Raw genomic sequence first — 20,042 nt, forward strand, 5'->3', positions numbered from 1 at the left:
CTTGGTTCTGCTAAGGTCATGATCTCAGGTTCCTAGAGTCAAGCCCCACATAGGACTCCATGGTCAGTGAGGAGTCTCTCTCCCTCTGCCCTACCCACAGTCTTCTCTGTCTCTCAAATAAATCAATAAATCATTTTTATAAAAAAGGACTTCAAATAAGTAAAATAAATCTTAAAAATGAAAGAAAGGATTATCAGTCCTGAGTGAGGAAAGTAGTTATCTCTATGTCTGCCTGCTGTCCTTTTTTCAGAAATGAGAGATAATAAATATGTCTTGTAACCATGTTTTCCTTTGTGGAAAACCTCTTTTTAAATGTAAAATGTAAAAACCATATTAATATACCCATTGATCCCTGAGCAACCAATATGACCTTAGTTTTTCTGCTTCATCCATCTCATTTTCAATGAGAAACTTCCAAGTGTTTGAATTCCTTCCAAATTTTTTCTTGTGATTAAGTTCCAGTTTAAAGGATTGTGGTCTGAGAATATGCAGGGGATAATCTCAGTCTTTTGGTATAGGTTGAGACCTGATTTGTGACCCAGTGTGTGGTTTATTCTGGAGAAAGTTCCATGTGTGTTTGAGAAGAATGTGTATTCCGTTGTTTCAGGGTAGAATGTTCTATATATATGTATGCGGTCCCTCTAGTCCAGTGTGTCATTCAAAGCTCTTGTTTCTTTGTTGATCTTCTGCTTAGATGATCTGTCTACTGCTTAGAGTGAAGTGTTGATGTCTCCTACAACTAAAGTATTATTGTCGATCTGATTCTTTATTTTGGTGAACAACTGGCTGATGTAGTTGGCTGCTCCCATGTTGGGGACATAGATATTTACAATTGTTAGATTTTCTTGTTGTTAAACCTTTAAGTATGATATGGTGTCCCTCTGGATTGCTTATTACAGTCTTTGATATAAATTCTAATTTTCTGATATAAGAATTGCTACCCTAGCTTTCTTTTGAAGTCCATTGGCATGATAAATGGTTCTCCATCCCCTTACTTTCAGTCCAGCAGTGTATTTAGGTTCAAAATTCATCTCTTCTAGACAGCATGTAGATGGCTCCTATCTTTGTATCCAATCTGCAACCCTGTGCCATTTCATGGGAGCATTTAGGTCATTCATGTTGAGAGTTACTACTCAAAGACATGTATATATTGCCATCCTCTTGTCTGTAAAGTTCCTGTTTCTATGGATTGTCTGTAAATTTCTAGGCTATATTACTCTTGGCATCTTTCTTTTATAGAGCCCCCCTTAGTATTTATTGCAGGGCTGGCCTGGTGGTTACATATGCTTTTAGTTGCTGCCAGTCCTGGAAGCTCTATATCTCTCCATCCATTCTGAAGGACAGCTTTGCTGAATAAAGTATCTTGGGTGCATGTTCTTCTCATTTCATACCCTGAATATACACATAAGCTCTTACGTTAATAGCATGTAGAGACCAGCCTGTGGAAAGACAATGGAAAGGTAGTGTCCTCTGGTGTTTTCAGTTTTTAATCAACCATTTTCTTTTCTAAAAATTCAACATAGAAGTTTTAGTGCAATTTGAATAAAATATAGTTTCTTAATTGTTTTTTTATGCAGATAAACACAAAAGGATTGATTTTACAAATAAGAGACTTTCTTCCTGATCATAAAATATTCAAACTTCAATGAACATTAGAGAGTATCTACACAAACACCATTTTTTTTCAGTAGCTCATAATAGTGGGTTTACAATACTCATGTTACTCCATGTTATAAACCAACGTGCTGTCATACAGTCTTTATTGTTCGATTTATAGAGCATAGACAGAGTAGATTTAGCATAATTCTTAAGAGACCTAGGATTTTTAGAATGTCAATGAGCACTGCTTTCCACTGAAAGTCACCACCTGTGTTAACCTCTAACAAGAGAGTTAGGCTGTCCTTTGAAGCTTTGAAGCCAGGCATTGACTTCTTCCCCCTATGAAAGTTCCAGATGGCATCTCCTTCCAATAAAAGGCTGTTTCGTCTACACTGAAAACCTCTTGCTTAGTGCCACCACCTTCCTTTATTATCTTAGCTGGATCTTCTGCATAACTTGCTGCAGTTTCTCCATCAGCACCTGCTGCTTCGCCTTGCACATTGTTGATGTTATGGAGATGGCTTCTTTCCTTAAACTTCATGACCCAGCCTCTTGCTAGCTTCAGACTTTTCTTCTGCAGGTTCCTCCCCTGTCTCAGTCTTCACAGAATTGAAGAGAGTTAGGTTCTTGCCCTGGATTAGGCTTTGCCTTAAGGGAATGTTATGGCTGATTTGATCTTCTATCCAGTATGTTCACAGTTCATTTTTATTTCTGCTGGATGTACCATTAAATATTGAATTTCATCCTTTAGTAATGAATAAAAAGAGTTTAGGGAGTGGCAAAGGGGAAGCTGAAAATCCTTCACAGTAGTCTAAAATACTAAGTATTTTGCCTATACAAATTCTCTGACACCTACAATTAGAGAAACCCATAAGGAGAGTCCATGTTTCCTAAGAAATGTTTAGAACCACTGAATCTATCAAGCAGTTTGAAACTGTAACGTCTCTTGAATATATATATATATATATATGTCTGAGAAAAATCAATAGGAATTCCTGAAAACAGAATAAACTTTTACAGAAATGCTGGAAGAGATTGCTGTCAAGATCAGAGACATAGGGTAACTTTCCATGAAGGAATTATAGAGTATAATATGTGAAATACTTAGAATATTACAGAAAGAAAGTAATTGGGAAATCAAGTAGTCTCTCTTATTTTAAAGATGAGGGAATTTTAAACCAGAGAAGTGTAATAATGTTCTTAAAGCTGGACACATGGTTATGATTAAAACTAAGGATAACCTAGAATTCTTGACTCCTGGTCTGCTGCTCATTCTACAATAATACACTACATCTCAAATCAGCATGAAAATTATTCTAAAACAAGTGCCTAGATGTGCATGTATGTGTACTGTTTGTTTTAATCTGTTTGGGCTACAGATGAATTTTCTGTTGTCTGTGGTCTGTTCTTTAGCATATGTACTATTTTCAGCTCTGATCTGCAAGCAAGGCCTTTAAGGAGCAAGTGCTCCACTGACTCTAAATAACCTAACTTTGGTTTCTTGGAAGAGGCATACGTAGGTAACAATAGGTGATAGTATTTGTTAGACTGCCATATGCGATTCATCCTCTTTGCTTATAAAATGCATGACATGAATAAATTATAACTTCACATTTGGTACAGCACCAGCTACTTCCTTTAAGGCAGATTAAAATATTCTGGCACCATCCCTATTTTCAGGCAGTAATCTAAAGCAGAATTTCACTGCCCTCTAGAATAAATGCAGAAGCTCCTGATTCTAAGCCACAGGATATTCTCACCAAAGTGGTTCACAAGTCATGTTAGGAATATATTAACTCCTCTGACAATTCAGAGGCTATTAGAAAACAAGGAAAAAGGAAGTAAGATATACTGGAAGCAGCTTTGCCATCAGACATACTTTTTGCCTTGCTTTACTTTTTATGAAGCTACATAACATTTCCAAATACCATTTCCCTCATACATTAAAAATAGAAATAATGTCTACCCAGCAAGGTCATTAAGAAGTACTATTATAATGTCTACCCAGCAAGGTCATTAATAAGTACTATTAAAAGAAATAGTATATATTAATCATCAAGTTTTTACAAAGCTGTCATATTTGGAATTTAGTAACTGATTCGTTTCCCTTCCTTCTCCATGTTGGGATTCTAAGATTGTAGCCTTAGGACAAGCACTTGTAAATTACAAAGTCAAATCTAGAATTCCTTGGCTCAGGTGCATTTGTTGATCCATGTTAACAATCTCTGGAACCCTATACATTTTGTTGTAAACAGATTTACATTCCACCAGCGCAAGTCATCCAGGCCTGTGCTTCCTATCTCATTAGAAAATTTAGGGGCGCCTGGGTGGCTCAGTGGGTTAAGCTGCTGCCTTCGGCTCAGGTCATGATCTCAGGGTCCTGGGATCGAGTCCCACATCGGGCTCTCTGCTCAGCAGGGAGCCTGCTTCCCTTCCTCTCTCTCTGCCTGCCTCTCTGCCTACTTGTGATCTCTCTCTCTCTCTCTGTCAAATAAATAAATAAATCTTTAAAAAAAAAAAAGAAAGAAAGAAAATTTACCTAAGCAACAGTTTTCACTATGTTTCTGCTTATCTCTGGTTGCGCTTTACAAAATTAAAGCAGAAAATTCAGATAGTCATTCAAATATTTCGAGTGAAAGCATGTTTTTTCATTATCCAAACTACTACCAGTTTCTACATCCAGTCCAGTAAGGTCTTCACCTAGGATATCTCCTGGGGATTGGTCTCTGCTGGCATTTGCTGTAGGTTTTTCTATCAGTGTGGCCATTTGAATTCATTCATAATTCCCTTGAGATAGTCTCTATTTAGTCCATAAACTTCATTACACTTCTAAAATGTATACATCTTATGCTTCTGATTATATCATGCCTTTCATATTTCTCCCTGCATTCCTCAAATATAAACATCCCTATCTATATATTTGTGATGTGTTTTTATGTGCATGTACATGTGTACGTGTGTGTGTGTATAATCACAATGTCTAGAGAATTATGCCATTTTTCATATCCAAAGATTATGATTATATTACCAGTCTATTCTCTGTTTATGTGCTCTAGATGTTTCCCTCTTGCCCAATATTGTGGATATACCACATGTGTGCTATTATCACAATACTTACAAAGCTTCTATGTGGGAGAGTTATTTTTGTAATTACATAAATGAGTAAAATTAAGTCACATAGGAATCAGACTTATAACATCGGCCTAATTATTCCTATGTTGCCAGCAGGTAGACTAATCTTCCTATTTCATACTTTCTTCTATGCATACCATCGTATGTTTCCATATATATATATCCTCTTTCCTTAAATAAAGCATATTATATATCACTTTAAGCAATTTTGATAGAAAATAACTCATATTTATTTGTCTATTTTTGAAAGATTTTATTTATTTGAGAGAGTGAGAGTGAGACAGATCACAGAGGGAGAGGGGGAAGACACTTGCTGCTGAGCAGAGAGCCTGATGTGGGGCTTGACGCTCAATCTACTGAGCGACCCAGGCACCCCCAAAATAACTCATATTTAACCAAAAAACCTTAGAAAGAATTTTAATATGATTTTGAAATTAGTTTACACAGCTTTTATTGAATATATCTGAGGATAAAACAAGATACAGTCTTTAAATATGATTCTTAGTTTTCCATTCTTTTTGGATACCTCATTATCTTTTCACATTTTAAATATACATCCTTTATTTGCATAATTTATTTAGCAATTTTTTTTTCAGTATCTGTTTTGAAGTGCCATAGTCTATATTGATACCATTAAGTTTGGATTCAGAATATAGGTAATGGGAAAATGTTTCAGTTAAAATGGAACAAAAAGAGAAAAATTTTAAAAAGGAAGCCTCAAAATAATTCCTATAGTGATCAAAATCTTAAAGAAAGCTGTCAGGTTTTTAGAAGTGATAACTCATTTCTGTCTATTCTTAATTAATGTTATATTAGTAGAATTATGAAAATTCATGTAAATATACAAGATTTTCCAAAGTATGGGGAAGAAAATTAGAACAAATGAAAACAAAACTTAAGTGGCAATAAAAGATTTGCCATTACCAGCAAGAGAATTGTCAGGAATAAAACATGATAATAGCTTCTTTTTTTTTTTTTTAAGTTTGAATTGATTAACTTCTGCATTAGAGTATCCAGTGTGCCTTAGTTATCTTTTTTTTTTTTTTTTAAGATTTTGTTTATTTGACAGAGAGTGAGACAGAGAGATAGCACAAGCAGGGAGAGTAGGAGAGGGAAGGGAGAAGCAGGCTTCCTGCCTAGCAGGGAGCCCAATGCCGGGGCTTGATCCCAGAACTCTGGGATCATGACCCGAGCTGAAGCCACCGAGGCGCCCCAGTAGCTACCTTTTTGACTGTTTTGTCAAGTAAAGACTTTTCTCCTGCCAGGATCTTAGCTTACCCCAAGCAGTATGGGCTATGCACCAGGGAAAACCAAATAGTCTTTCATTTAATTGTGAGACAAAGGATAAGAAAAAAGCAGATCAACATGCTTTTTGTAATATATCTGAATGTGTATAAGAATAGAATAGATTTGTAATAATTTTTAAAACTTTAATTCAGTTTTTCTGAAAACATAACTTATTTAAATGGTTAAAAATCTTATATTTCTGTTTCTACAAATTCCTTTTCTACAGAATCCTAATATTCTTGGTTAACTTGCTAAAAGAAAAAAAATCATCTATTTTGGTTATCATTTGGAAACAACATTGAGTGAGTCAGTCATACTATTGCAGCCTTGAAACTATAATGCCTTGCTAATTTCATTACTTTGATTTTAGCCATATGGAGATAAGCCACCAGTAATTTTTCAAGTCAGTGTCATAATTGGTACTTTGGTTATTTTTTCTTGCAAGAAATATGTAGAGCTTTATTTTTTTTATTTCTATTTTTTTAAGTTCAATTAACCAACATATAGTACATCATTAGTTTTTGATACAGTGTTCAGTGATTCATTAGTTGTATATAACAAATTGAGGGCTACAGAAGGGAGGGGGTAGGAGAATGGAGTAAATGCATGATGGGCATTAAGGAAGAGCTTGATTTTATCATTTTTTTCTTTTTATAAAATACTTCTTGCATATTACCTCTTCCCTTTCTCATAATAACCATTGTAATATCCTAATGTAGAACCAATGTTGAAAAAGTTAGGAATTATTTTTTGGATACTAGGATATGTAGTTCAGAATTATGGAAATTAGATTTTTTAAAAAAAAATTTTTCCTGTGGAACTTTTGACCATTTATAGGACAGTGATTAAGAAATTACCAATAAACAAAACTTTGAATGATTCAAACTATAGAAAGAACATTTTGTTTATATGTTTTTTGTACCAAATCCTGGCCCCTTGGACTTAAATGTTACCTGCTTATCAATGACACCCTATTTATTTGACCTGAGATAAGGTTTCCATAGTTAAATACTAAAAGAAGTGAGCACTTAATTGAAATGTTTTCTATGACCTTAAAAACATATTATATATTTTTAAAACTACTTCCCCTAAAGAAATTTTTATTTTAGTTAAGTTAAATGCTTTCTACAGTTACACAGTTATTATTTTTAAAGCTTGCTATATTATATATAGAACTGAATATATGTAACAGATGCAGGTTGTAGCTAGTCAGTAAAAAAATAGACATCATGAAACCACAATGCAACTTAAGAATTAGTTTATTACCAATTGCATTGCATCTTTTTATATTGCTAAATCATGACAATCGTTTCTGGTATTTGTAAGACTTTATTCCAAATTCTATAACTTTGCATAAAGCTTATTTTTTATTTTATGACATAGGAACCATTATGTAATGCTTGCCCTTACTCATCACACTGGCAGGTAATGAGCATCCCTAGATGGAAAAATACAAATACACCACATAATGCCACTTTGAACAAGCTCTATATTTTAAAAGCATAGGGATTTTTATTGTACTGTTCCATAACCATGATTTCTGGAGTAACTAGAGAGTAATTAATGTACTTGTTTTCATCAAAGAGATACTCACCTCTCAATCATTCACTCTTTTTCAATTTATACATCTGAAACTTTCATTAAGTGAAGACTGTAATGCATAAATGAGAACCATAATGTTGTCTAGTCTTTCAAATAGACAATGAAGATGTGGAGAATAAATTGTATTAGGATAGGCTTGAGGGCATCCACCATGTTAAATATTTAATGTCTTTACATAATCATGAAGTTTTCTGTAAATATGCTATATTTCATTTTAAGATTTTTTTGTTTTGTTTTGTTTTAGTGCAGGACCAACCCAAATCTGCATATGTTTCATTCATCTTTCCTTAATCCTTGGCCCTAGCTAATATTGTTCCTACCATTAGTTATTTGACCTGCCTTCTCAACTGTTTCAGTGAATACAGTGGGTAGCTGTTAAGTCAAAATAGTCTTCAGTAGATTGGAAGGGATGATAGTTTTTAAATGTTACAATATCAATGCTGTCACAATGAACTTAAGTAAACTTTTGAGGAATTTATAATCAACAGCAAACTGTCTAAAATCCATGTTTTATATGAGGAGGCTTTAAATAATATCTTTTCTTTTTAGCCTTCTGTTATCTACCACATTCTTCCTACACTCCTAATTCATAAAACTCATAGTATCTTGGTTACCCAAAATAAGGACAAGGAATCAATCTCTTGGATCACTGAACTCAGAGTTTCCCCTTGGCTTCTTCCAAAGCCTTCTTAGAACTAACAACACAAGGAAATGTACAACTGTGAAATCATTTTGATAAGTGACTTTTCCCTCTTATATCTAAAAGCCCCTTGAGTATCCTAATATCCTGCTTTAGACACAAAAAAAATGTATTATCCGGACCAGAATAAATGCCCAACCAAACAAATTAAATATTTTACTTTTACCATTTAGAGACTACATTTGGATTCAATGCTTACAATCATATTCAACTTAATAAATTGCTCTCTCTTTTGATTTCCTTCTGTATATGTCCATTGTCAACCATTTGAATCTATAGACTCCTTATGAAGATATTTTTAGGCAATCATCCCAGTATAAAAAAACTAACACTCCAAAGAGTATAGAACTTAATGACTATCATCATGTAAGCTGACTTGTAGATGGATATCTTGCTGACATCATGAAAAGTCTATCACCTTTTAACAAAGCACTCTGCCACTGTCTTCTTGCAGCATAAGAGACAAAACAGTATAAATTATCAACCAGTCTTTTCCATTTCTTTCCTCTTATTACCTCGTGAGATCACATAATTGTATATATGGACAAGGGTCCCCAATGATACTCATCCCTACATTTAAGATTTTTGTTTCCCATAGAATCTAGAAATATGCATTTATTGTTATCATCTTCATCAAATTTAATACATCCTTTATTATTTAAAACTTAGAGAATAATGTGTGTGGGAAAGGATAGAACAGAAGAGACATGACCTCCTCAGATTCTGAAAGCAGGACGGTAGTTCATGGTACACCGCCTAACTGGCTAATTACATATATTAATAAATTTTTATTAATAAACTTAATTAAATGTGAAATAATTCTTTCTTTCTGGGTGAAATATTTTATATTTTATATTTCTTTCCATGATATTTGAGGGTCAATAAAAACCAGATGATATATATAACGACTTTTCTTAGTTCTTCTAAATATAGTTATATGTCGAAATGAGATAAATATTCTCATTTTTAATCTGTTGTCTTTGTTCTTTCTTGAGATATAATGAAAGAACCACATATGCTATATAATTCACCCACTTAAAGTGTATATTCAAGGGTTTTCAATATATTCACAGATTTGTACAACCATCACCACAGTCAATTTTAGAACATTTTCATCACTCAAAAGAAACCCTATCTTCACTAGCTGCCAGCCTCTCTTATCTCCTCCAATCACCCCCATCCGGCCCTAAGTAGCTACCAATGTACTTTCTACTATAGATTTACCTATTCTGAACATTCCGTATAATGGGATCATATATGTGATCTTGGTGACTGGGTTCTTCTACTTAGCATAATATTTTCCAAGATCCATTCATGTTTTAGCATGTATCAGTACCTCATTCCTTTTTTTATTGCAGTAAAAATCACATTAACATAAAATTTGCTGTCTTAACTATTATTAATTGGGTAATTCTGTGACATTAAATACATTCACACTGCCATGAAACATATCTCCATAACTTTTTCATACTGGATACGTGAAACTCTACACCTATTAAACAACTCCCCTTTTCCCCAACATCCCAGCTCCTGGTGACCACCATTCTGCTTCCTGTTGCTAAGAATTTGACTACTTTAGATAACTCATATAAGTGGAATTATGCAGTATTTGTCTTTTTGTGGCTGGTTCATTTTCCTTAGCATAATGTCTTCGAGGTCCATGCATGTTGTATCATGTGGCAGTATATAAATACATACACCCCATTTTGTTTATCCATTGATCTGTTGATGAACATCTGGGCTGCTTCCACCCCTTGACTTTTATGAATAGTGTTACTATGAACATGGATGTGAAAATATCTCTTTGAGATTTGCTTTCAATTCTTTTGGGTACAAATCCAGAAGCAGAATTGATGGAACATATGGTATTTCTATTTTTAATTTTTTGAGGGAACTTCTTATGATTTTCCATGGTGGTTGCACTATCTTAGAATCCTACCAAGAGTGTGCAAGGGTTCCAATTTCTACATTCTCCTCAACACTTGTGATTTTTTGGGTTTTTTTTATAGTAACCTATTAGTAACCATCCTTATAGGTATGAGGTGATATCTCGTGGTTTTGATTTGCATTTCCCTAATGATTAATGATGTCGAGTATCTTTTCATATGTTGTTGACTATTTGTATATCATTTTTGGAGAAACATCTGTTCAGATTTTTTGCCCAATTTTTTTTTGTAAGATTATTTTTTTTAATTTTTTATTTTTTATAAACATATATTTTTATCCCCAGGGGTACAGGTCTGTGAATCACCAGGTTTACACACTTCACAGCACTCACCAAAGCACATACCCTCCCCAATGTCCATAATCCCACCCCGTTCTCCCAAACCCCCTCCCCCCAGCAACCCTCAGTTTGTTTTGTGAGATTAAGAGTCACTTATGGTTTGTCTCCCTCCCAATCCCATCTTGTTTCATTTATTCTTCTCCTACCCACTTAAGCCCCCATGTTGCATCACCACTTCTCATATCAGGGAGATCATATGATAGTTGTCTTTCTCTGCTTGACTTATTTCACTAAGCATGATACGCTCTAGTTCCATCCATGTTGTCGCAAATGGCAAGATTTCATTTCTTTTGATGGCTGCATAGTATTCCATTGTGTATATATACCACATCTTCTTGATCCATTCATCTGTTGATGGACATCATCAAAGCCATCTATGAAAAACCCACTGCAAATATCATTCTCAATGGAGAAAAACTGAAAGCTTTTCCACTAAGGTCAGGAACACGGCAGGGATGTCCATTATCACCACTGCTATTCAACATAGTACTAGAGGTCCTAGCCTCAGCAATCAGACAACAAAAGGAAATTAAAGGCATCCAAATCGGCAAAGAAGAAGTCAAATTATCACTCTTCGCAGATGATATGATACTATATGTGGAAAACCCAAAAGACTCCACTCCAAAACTGCTAGAACTTATACAGGAATTCAGTAAAGTGTCAGGATATAAAATCAATGCACAGAAATCAGTTGCATTTCTCTACACCAACAGCAAGACAGAAGAAAGAGAAATTAAGGAGTCAATCCCATTTACAATTGCACCCAAAACCATAAGATACCTAGGAATAAACCTAACCAAAGAGGCACAGAATCTATACTCAGAAAACTATAAAGTACTCATGAAAGAAATTGAGGAAGACACAAAGAAATGGAAAAATGTTCCATGCTCCTAGGTTTTTGCCCAATTTTAATTGAATTATTTGATCTTTTTGCTATTGAGCTATAGGAGCTCTTTGTATATTCAGGACATTAACTGTTTATCAGATATATGATTTGCAACTATATTCTCCCATTCCATAGATTGCCTTTTCACTCTGTTGATTGTGTTGTCTAATGCACAGGTGTTTTTTTCTATATAATCTTTTTTTAGGTCTTTTATTTAATTCCAGTATAGTTAACATACAACTTATAGTGTTGTATTTTTTCAAGGGTACAACATACTGATTCACTCAGTGCTCATCATGATAAGTGTACTCTTTAATTCCCATCACCTATTTCCCCCATCCCTCCACCCGCCTGCCCTCTAGTAATCTTCAGTTTGTGCTCTATAGTTGAGTCTATTTCTTGGTATGTATTTCCCTCTTTGTTTGTTTTGTTTCTTAAATTCCACATGTGAGTGAAATCATATGATATTTATCTTTTTCTGACTGACTTATTTTGCTTAGCATTATACTCTCTAGCTCCATCCATGTTGTTGAAAATGGGAAGATTTCATTCTTTTCAAGGCTGAATGATATTCCATTGTGTGTGTGTGTGTGTGTGTGTATATATATATATATATATATATATATATACCATATTTTCTTTATCCATTCATCTGTCAGTAGACACAGGCTGCTTGCATAATTTGGCTATTGTAAATAATGCCATGTATCATTACATATACCTTTCAATTAGTGATTTTGTATTTTGAGGGTAAATACCCAGTAGTGATACATAAAAGTTTTTGAGTATGATGTGGTCCTATTTGTATATGTTTGCTTTAGTTGCCTGTGCCTTTGGTGTCATACTCAGGAAATCATTACAAAAACCAAAAAACAGAGTCTTGACTATAGAGAACAAACTAGATGGCTACTAGAAGGAGGTGGTTGGAGGGATGGGTGAAATAGGTGAAGGGAGTTTAAGAAGTACCTTTGATGCAATAAGCGTTGTTGATGTATGGAAGTATTGAATCACTGTATTTTATACCTGAAACTAGTATTACACTATATGTTAACTAACTGGAATTGAAATAAAAACTTAAAAAAAAAAAAACTGAGGCCCACATACATCATTGGGAGAAGTATTTTATCATAAAATCAGAAATTACTCAAAAAAATAAAGAAAATATTTCATCTATTAATCACTGTTACCAAAAAAAATCATTGCCACATCCAATGTCATAAAGTTTTCCTATATCATTTCTTCTAAGAATGTTATAGTTTTAGATTTTATATTTAATTCTTTAATCCATTTTGAGTTAATTTTTATTAACTCAGAAGGTGTAAGGTAAGGGTCCCACTTCATTCTTTTGCATGTGAATATCCAGTTTTCCCAATAGCAACACCATTTGTTGAAAAGACTGTCCTATTCCCACTGAAGATATTTGACCCTTATTGAAGATCATTTGACCATATTATACACAAAAGTTTATTTCTGAACCCTCTATTCTATTCCATTTGTATTAGTTAGGGTTCTCCAAAGAAACATATATATATATATATATATATATATATATATATATGTAAAAATTTATATATGTATATATAATGTAAATATATATATGTATATGTATATAAAAATGATGAGATTTATTGTGAGGAATTGGCTCCCATGATTATGCTAAAGACCCCGGAAAACCAGTTATTTTGTACCTGGAAGTTTATACTTCTTAATTTCCTTGTGTTATCTTTGATTATTAACTATTACTATTAATGAGCTATTCAAAATCCCAGTAAAGCCATTCTCTTAGGATCTGAGCTAGGGTAGAGTTTACATTTTCATGAACCACCCCAGGCCAGATTGGTTCCAGGCAAGGAGCCACCTAGGGAGGTTTACTGTGATCCTAGGCAAATGCCATGGGGCTCACCATCAGGGACTACCTTAGAGCTTCAGGTTCATTGGCAGTTAATATTATATAAGGGAATCCAAACTAGACTCTGGTTTCACCGCTTCCTTGGTCTTACTAAATATCAGTCCATAGCTCCAGGATAGCTCCAGAATAGCTATAACCTTCTAGGAATATATGAAGCTAGAATCTGCTAAGAAGTTCTCCCTTCCAGTTCAGCTATCACCTCCCTAAAAGGAAAGAGTATCACTGTCACTGTGGATCAGAGCATAAAATTAAAAATCTCTCTACAGGGATGCCCAGGTGGCTGAGTTGGTTGGACGACTGCCTTCGGCTCAGGTCATGATCCCAGGGTCCCGGGATCGAGTCCTGCATCGGGCTCCCAGCTCCACGGGGAATCTGCTTCTCTTTCTGACCTTCTCCTCACTCATGCTTTCTCTCATTGTCTCTCTCTCAAATAAATAAATAAAATCTTTTTAAAAAAAAATTTTTTTTTAATCTCTCTACACTTACTTCTGGGTCTTGGATCTGGAAATCAGAGGCCTTAAGATGCAAGAAGGACAAAGCCAAAAACAAAAACAAACAAACAAAAAAAGACACTCATCTAGCTCTGGAAACATTCGAGTTTTCTAATTATATGAACATCTCCTGTAAATCACATCCTGTATTACTTAATGTCTTTGGAGACAAACTCAATTTTTTTTTTCCTTCCCCTCTTCTTCCTTCTCCATCTCCTATTCATTATTATTTTGCCTCTTTGAAATAATAATAATAATATAATAAAGATAGATTCTGACTGAAAGATTTAAGGGATTGGTCATGACTCTTGAAACTCTTATTCTTGTTGACACTAGTTCTAACTCCGAAGCTCTAGCTGAAAACAGTTATTATCCAGAGTAGTTTGAATAGTCATTTCACAAGACAGATAATTGGCCCTCTGCTTATTTGTAATCACTAGTTTTTTAGGCTAATAAAACCAAAATCAAAGACTAAAATCCCTTTACTTTTCTTAAGAAAAAAAAACCTTTTTTAATATAAAATGATATTTTATCATTATAAAAACTTGGAAATTTTCAGAAAAGTATACCAAAGAGAATAAAAAGCATACATAAATGTAACACACTAAAATAACAAATGCTTTATATTTTCATGAATGCCCTTCTCATCTTTTTCTATTGATGTGTACACATCTATCTTAACATAGTAACAATTATATACTAAAATATGTGTCATAAGAATTTTCCTGGTCAATGAATATTCTTCATATGTATTAATTTAACCTGCAGAATATCTTATCATAAAGATAGATCATTATCTACTTAAATTTCTATATTATTGATCTTTTTATTTCTTTACTTTTCCCACTAATGTAAACAACTAAAATAAACATGTGCATAAAGTTTTATCTGTTTTCTTATGATAGCTTTCTAAAAATGAAATTACTGGATCAACAAAATGAAGATGTTCAAGAATTGGCTTTTTAAAGAAAGTCATATTTGGGTTGTTAAAGAATTAAGGGCACAACAAATTAAACACATCTTTGATGACTGTGTGCTCATATTCAAATAATCTCTGTAAGCATAACTGTTAATTGACTGAATCTAACCTTTTATTTCAAACATAAGATACATTTCTTCCTTCTGTCTCCAACTCCTTGGGATAGAAATCAGAAGGTCTGACTGAGCCCATATATTAGCCTTGTCAGACAGGCATTTACCCTCCTTGTTCATGACTGCCTGTTTAACCCATTGCTCTCAGAATCGATGTTTTTCTTATTTTCTCTTTTTTCAGATGGAATGGGGCGAGTCCTTGCTCAAGATGTATATGCAAAAGACAACCTACCCCCCTTTCCAGCATCAGTAAAAGATGGCTATGCTGTTCGAGGTAAATATCTTGGGAATTTTTTGAGGATCATCACACTCATATGTGTGTGTATGTGTATGTGTTTTTTCCTTCAGATTTTTGGCTCAGCCTAGGCACCCAATGAGTTATACCTTTTTTTCCTGCTTGGTTTTCAAGATAATTTTATTCACAGATAACAATCTGGACTAAACCTTTTCAGTGAAAGTACTGTCGTTACTTGTAAAATGTTTGTTAACAAATAAATATGTAGAAATTGATAGAAACACTGTATGATAATTTATTCTTTCGAAAACCTCTACACGTACCAGGTAGCAGACAGTCGTGGTCTGGAAGTTTTCCATGTTTTCTAGTTGAAAACATCTATGCGATCCAAGACAGAAGAGCAGATTCCCAACAGAGGGATCATTTAGGGTGGGCTTTTCTTCTGTTTTAAACTCAACATCAATAAGGGCTACATAAAAAGCAAGCACAAGGGAAACCTCTAATTCCCTGGAAGAGCTGAATTTCAAAGCTCTGAAACCTCAAATGGTACCAGCAGCTCATACCTTTGTGGAGTTCCCTGAGATTGCATAAAGGTTAAACAGATACTAAATAGCAATTACCTGCTTAAAGTCTAATTTAAGAACCCAAAATGAAAATGCAATGGAATTATTTAGAAACTATTATTATTAACTTGGGGCTGATATCATTGAAAAAATATCTAAAAACATTTCCCCGCTTATCAGAGCTGTTAAGTCCAGTTCCTTTTTAATGGTTCTTTAGGGAGTCTCTTGCTTATTTGTTGCTTTTATTCTACATAGCCATTAAAATAATTTCATTTTTATAATTAAATATATTCATTAGTCTCCTCTATATTCCATCACTATTTCTTAGCAGTATCTTTTTGTGTTGGAGGCTATAAGCAAACAGTTATGGTTATGTTATGGTTATGGTTATGGTTATGGGCTTTGAAAACAAAGTAGGAGTGATCTGGGTCCCAGTACCAGTTTGATCTTTATAACTATGAGCACTAAGTATACATTACTTAAACTTTTTGAGCTTCAGTTGTCTCATTTGTAAAATGATGATAATTATAACAATACTTACCCCAACAATTTGTTGTGAGGATTGACTGAGACCCTAGAAAGCCTTAGTAAAGTATCTGGCAGCAAAAACAAGAACTCAATAATTGTTTTATAAAATGTTTGATAATGGTAACTATTACTATCACTATGATTATTATAATCACATTTCCTTAGACCATCTCTGAAAAAGAGGTTAACATTTATCTGAATTACTATTCTCCTGTTATATGTGAATAAAATGTTGGAGAGATTAATTCCTACTAGTGTATTCTTTCTCAGGGATACTATCTTGGATGCACCTCATTCAGCTTCGTTTCAGTAAATTAGAGTATTTCTGAAAACATGAGTAACAAATTCCTGGTGGATCTTATGATTTTTTTCTTCCAAATTTATTCTACCTATGGTACTTATTTTAATGAATATTGTCCAAAAAGAAAATTATTTCAGTCTCCCAATAGCCTCATTGGCTCTTCTTGTTTCTTGTTCTTCAACTAAAATGTGAGTTCTGTTTTGAACTTATAATTGGTAGCCATATAGAATTACTATAAAATGAAAAAGGTCCTTAATTCCAGAGTAAAATAGACAACTTTAGCAAGTAAACTACCAAAAGGAAAAGAAAGTCTATTTTTTACATTCTTGGTAATATAAAGGAGAAAGTGAGAAAATAAGTTATTTGAGGCAGAATTATTCTCAAACAGAATGTTGTCCTGTGATTTTTGCATGAGATAGCAGCATCTCAATAAAAAGAAACTATTGTCTTAGCTTTTCTAGTTACCAAAAAAGAGTGACTAGCCTACATGAGCCTTAAAAGAGCCTTTCTGCTTCCATGGAATCTACCAAAGAAATTTTATATAAAATTAACATCTGGTATCTTATTTATTCTTTTGTTTTAAAACAGTGGTGTTTTCAGCTATTTCACACACACACACACACACACATACACTCACCAATTAAAAACATCTAACATGTCACAATATAAAACGTCTAGCAGATTATTATGTAACTTGTTCACAGTATTTCTTTCCTGTGAAGTGTTGCTACCTCCAAGATACAGAATATATAACAGAGACATAATACATAACAGATAACCATTGTGGATATGGTTAAATCTCAAAAGTGGGAATATTTGCTGTGTTTGTATATATATACCAACATCATAATTAAGTCAGCAAAAACTAGTGGTGAACAGAGAGGCATGGTCCCAGTCTTTTCTGTGTTAGAACACCCTCAGGCAGTGTTTGGTAAAGAATATCCTTGAGGCGATTGTTGTGGCTCTCTACCACTACTTCGTGTACCTTCTTCTCTCCACCCCTGCCTTCCTTTACTCCCATTCCTTTCTCCCCACTCCCTTTATTCTCCCTTTTTTCTTCTCCTCTGCCTTTGCCGTAGGCCTTCCAGTAATAACCAGTGGCATCTGTGAGCATTGCTAACCCTGTAGGTGTAAAGAGGTTCCTAACTTGCTCTGGATCACTAAGCATTAGCCAGTATCCTTCAGAAACATGTGGCATAAAACCCCAAACCAGTTGGAGGATCACTTGCTTTAAGGTATGTGGGTTGAAGAAAAATCAAGACAGTAAAAAATGACTGAGCAAATAAGAAATAGGAATGGCTTTTTAAAAAGAAAGAAAGAAAAAATAGAGTTTAAAGAAGGCAGAAATCAAGTGATGACAATATAATAGGAAGACCTGTAACCTAATAAAACTAAAACTGCATTCAGGATGGAGTGTTTTTTGTTTTTTTTTTTTTTAAGAGATAAGGAGACATTTATTTTGGGTGCCGGCAGCTGGGGAAGGTGACAGACTCAAGTCTTAACAATTGACCTCTCCCAAGGATGGAATGAATTTGAAAGATAGAAAATGAAAGTAGCATGTTACCCCTTAATTAAGATCAATACAATATTTTTATTAATATTTTTGAAGAGTTATATCCCTTTGCACTGATTAAGCTAACCATCTTGATGTATTTCCAATTTCCCCTACAAATGTGGATGCCTATTATCTCACAATTTCTTCGTAGATGTTAATAAGGGCAAAAGTACCTCATATGCCAAATTCAGCTTTCTTGAAACTTTCTAATTCAAAAGGCTTATGCCTCCAAAACTTGTTTTACAGAGATGATTTAGAAAGAGGGAAAAGTCTAAACATGCCACTAATTATTTTGAGAATCATGTGTAACAATTCTGGAAGGATAGAAGACAAATCCTTGCCACTGGGTTAAAGTAAATCTTAATTTTTTTCTTTTTTACATTCTGATTGAAATACATACTTATGAGAAATACAGAAAATTAAAAAGAACATTTTAAACTTACCCATTATATCACTCCCTAACCACTATTAACATTTTGTTGTACTTCCTTCCAGTAGGTTACATTGCATACAAAAATTCAGTATCACCTCTGATTTAGAGCTTTTGTTCTTTGACAAAACCCTTGTCCTAGGGTTTCTATTTCTTCCACACAAATCCCAGGCCACAGCTGGTTTTCCATTTGATAACCTATTGTCTTTCACTATAGTTCACTGTGGATAAAGAAGAGGACCTTACGATGTGGGAATATTACTCAAGTGAGCAGAGAGATACATGAATTAATTAATTTTGGTCAATTCCAAAAAACTTAAAATAACTGTGTTTAAGGAAATAGTATCTCTTTCCCCAGTATTACCAATAAATGGGCATTTTTTTTCCTGGAAGATGATGGTAAAGAATATAAAATCCTTTCTCACTCACCTGTCCTACTCTTAACTTCCTGCTTTCCATAAGAAAAAGCCACAGATTTAAAATTCCAAACTCACCTGTTTTAATTCCTCAATATAATTGTAGCAACTGTTAATCTTGCTGTGCTAGTCTTATAACCTGTCCTTGCCTGACCCAACACTTTCTATAATCTTAATTTCAGTATACACACAAATACTATTACCCTGTCAGCCTATTATCTAGTCTTAGTTTGGTTCCATAATCAATTCTTAATTCCTTTGCCTGGTTGTTCTGTCACAGATATTTCCTAGGACCTCTGAAAGCTATGCTTTCTCTATAGCCCCAGTTTATTCAGTCCTACCAGAGAAATGTTGAAACTCTTTATTATTGAAAATCATAATAGCTACAAGGTGTTTTAAGAGGCTCAGAGGGAGTTCCCATATGGCCGGAAAATGAAAATGAAGGATAGTTCTATGGCAAAGGGCTCAGTGGAGATCATTTCTATACATTGCCACAATAAATAGTTATCTAATGGTATCCATTCAAAAATGATATAATCTTTAAATAAACAGGTGAAGAAGATTAAAGCGTTTCCTGGACATTAAAAAAAAGAAGAAGAAGAAGAAGAAGGTAGAAGTGGGAAAAACTTCAGGGTCTAGCATTAAGCATTATGAATCAGCTATAGAATACACTTGCTGCATTATACAATTTGGCTTATATTGGTTTTATTACTCCCTTCAATTTAAATTCTACAATTACAAAGAAGAAAAGAAAACTCATTAAGAGAAATTTCTAAATGTGGGGGATGGGGGTTCTAAGCCTCTTCAGTAATCCCTGGAATCCGTCTGTGTTTTCTAATGATATACTGTGGCTTACTTAGTTTATTTCTTTCCAAGCTTTAGATTCATGTGCAGCATACCTCCACTTCTGCTCCTTCCCACCCAAGTTTGTAGAATTCATCTTGAAAATGGCAACTTTTCTTTTACTTGTCTCTTTAATAGATATTTTAAAATAAATATCAGCTAGTTAGATACATCATTATTTTTGTCTCT

At 34.0% G+C, this 20,042-nt stretch overlaps 1 protein-coding gene across 17 annotated transcripts in view; it reads left to right on the forward strand.

The window, feature by feature from the left end:
* GPHN (gephyrin) overlaps nucleotides 1–20,042 on the forward strand; it is a 637,714-nt gene that overhangs the window by 536,964 nt on the left and 80,708 nt on the right. For all 17 annotated transcript variants that reach the window (XM_059373410.1, XM_059373413.1, XM_059373412.1 and 14 more), the window contains one exon: nucleotides 15,164–15,256. In XM_059373410.1, the coding sequence (XP_059229393.1) occupies nucleotides 15,164–15,256 (93 nt within the window). The remainder of the gene's footprint in view (nucleotides 1–15,163; nucleotides 15,257–20,042) is intronic.

This window comes from Mustela nigripes, chromosome 13 (genome assembly GCF_022355385.1).
Source record: "Mustela nigripes isolate SB6536 chromosome 13, MUSNIG.SB6536, whole genome shotgun sequence".
NCBI classification, from domain to species: domain Eukaryota; kingdom Metazoa; phylum Chordata; class Mammalia; order Carnivora; family Mustelidae; genus Mustela; species Mustela nigripes.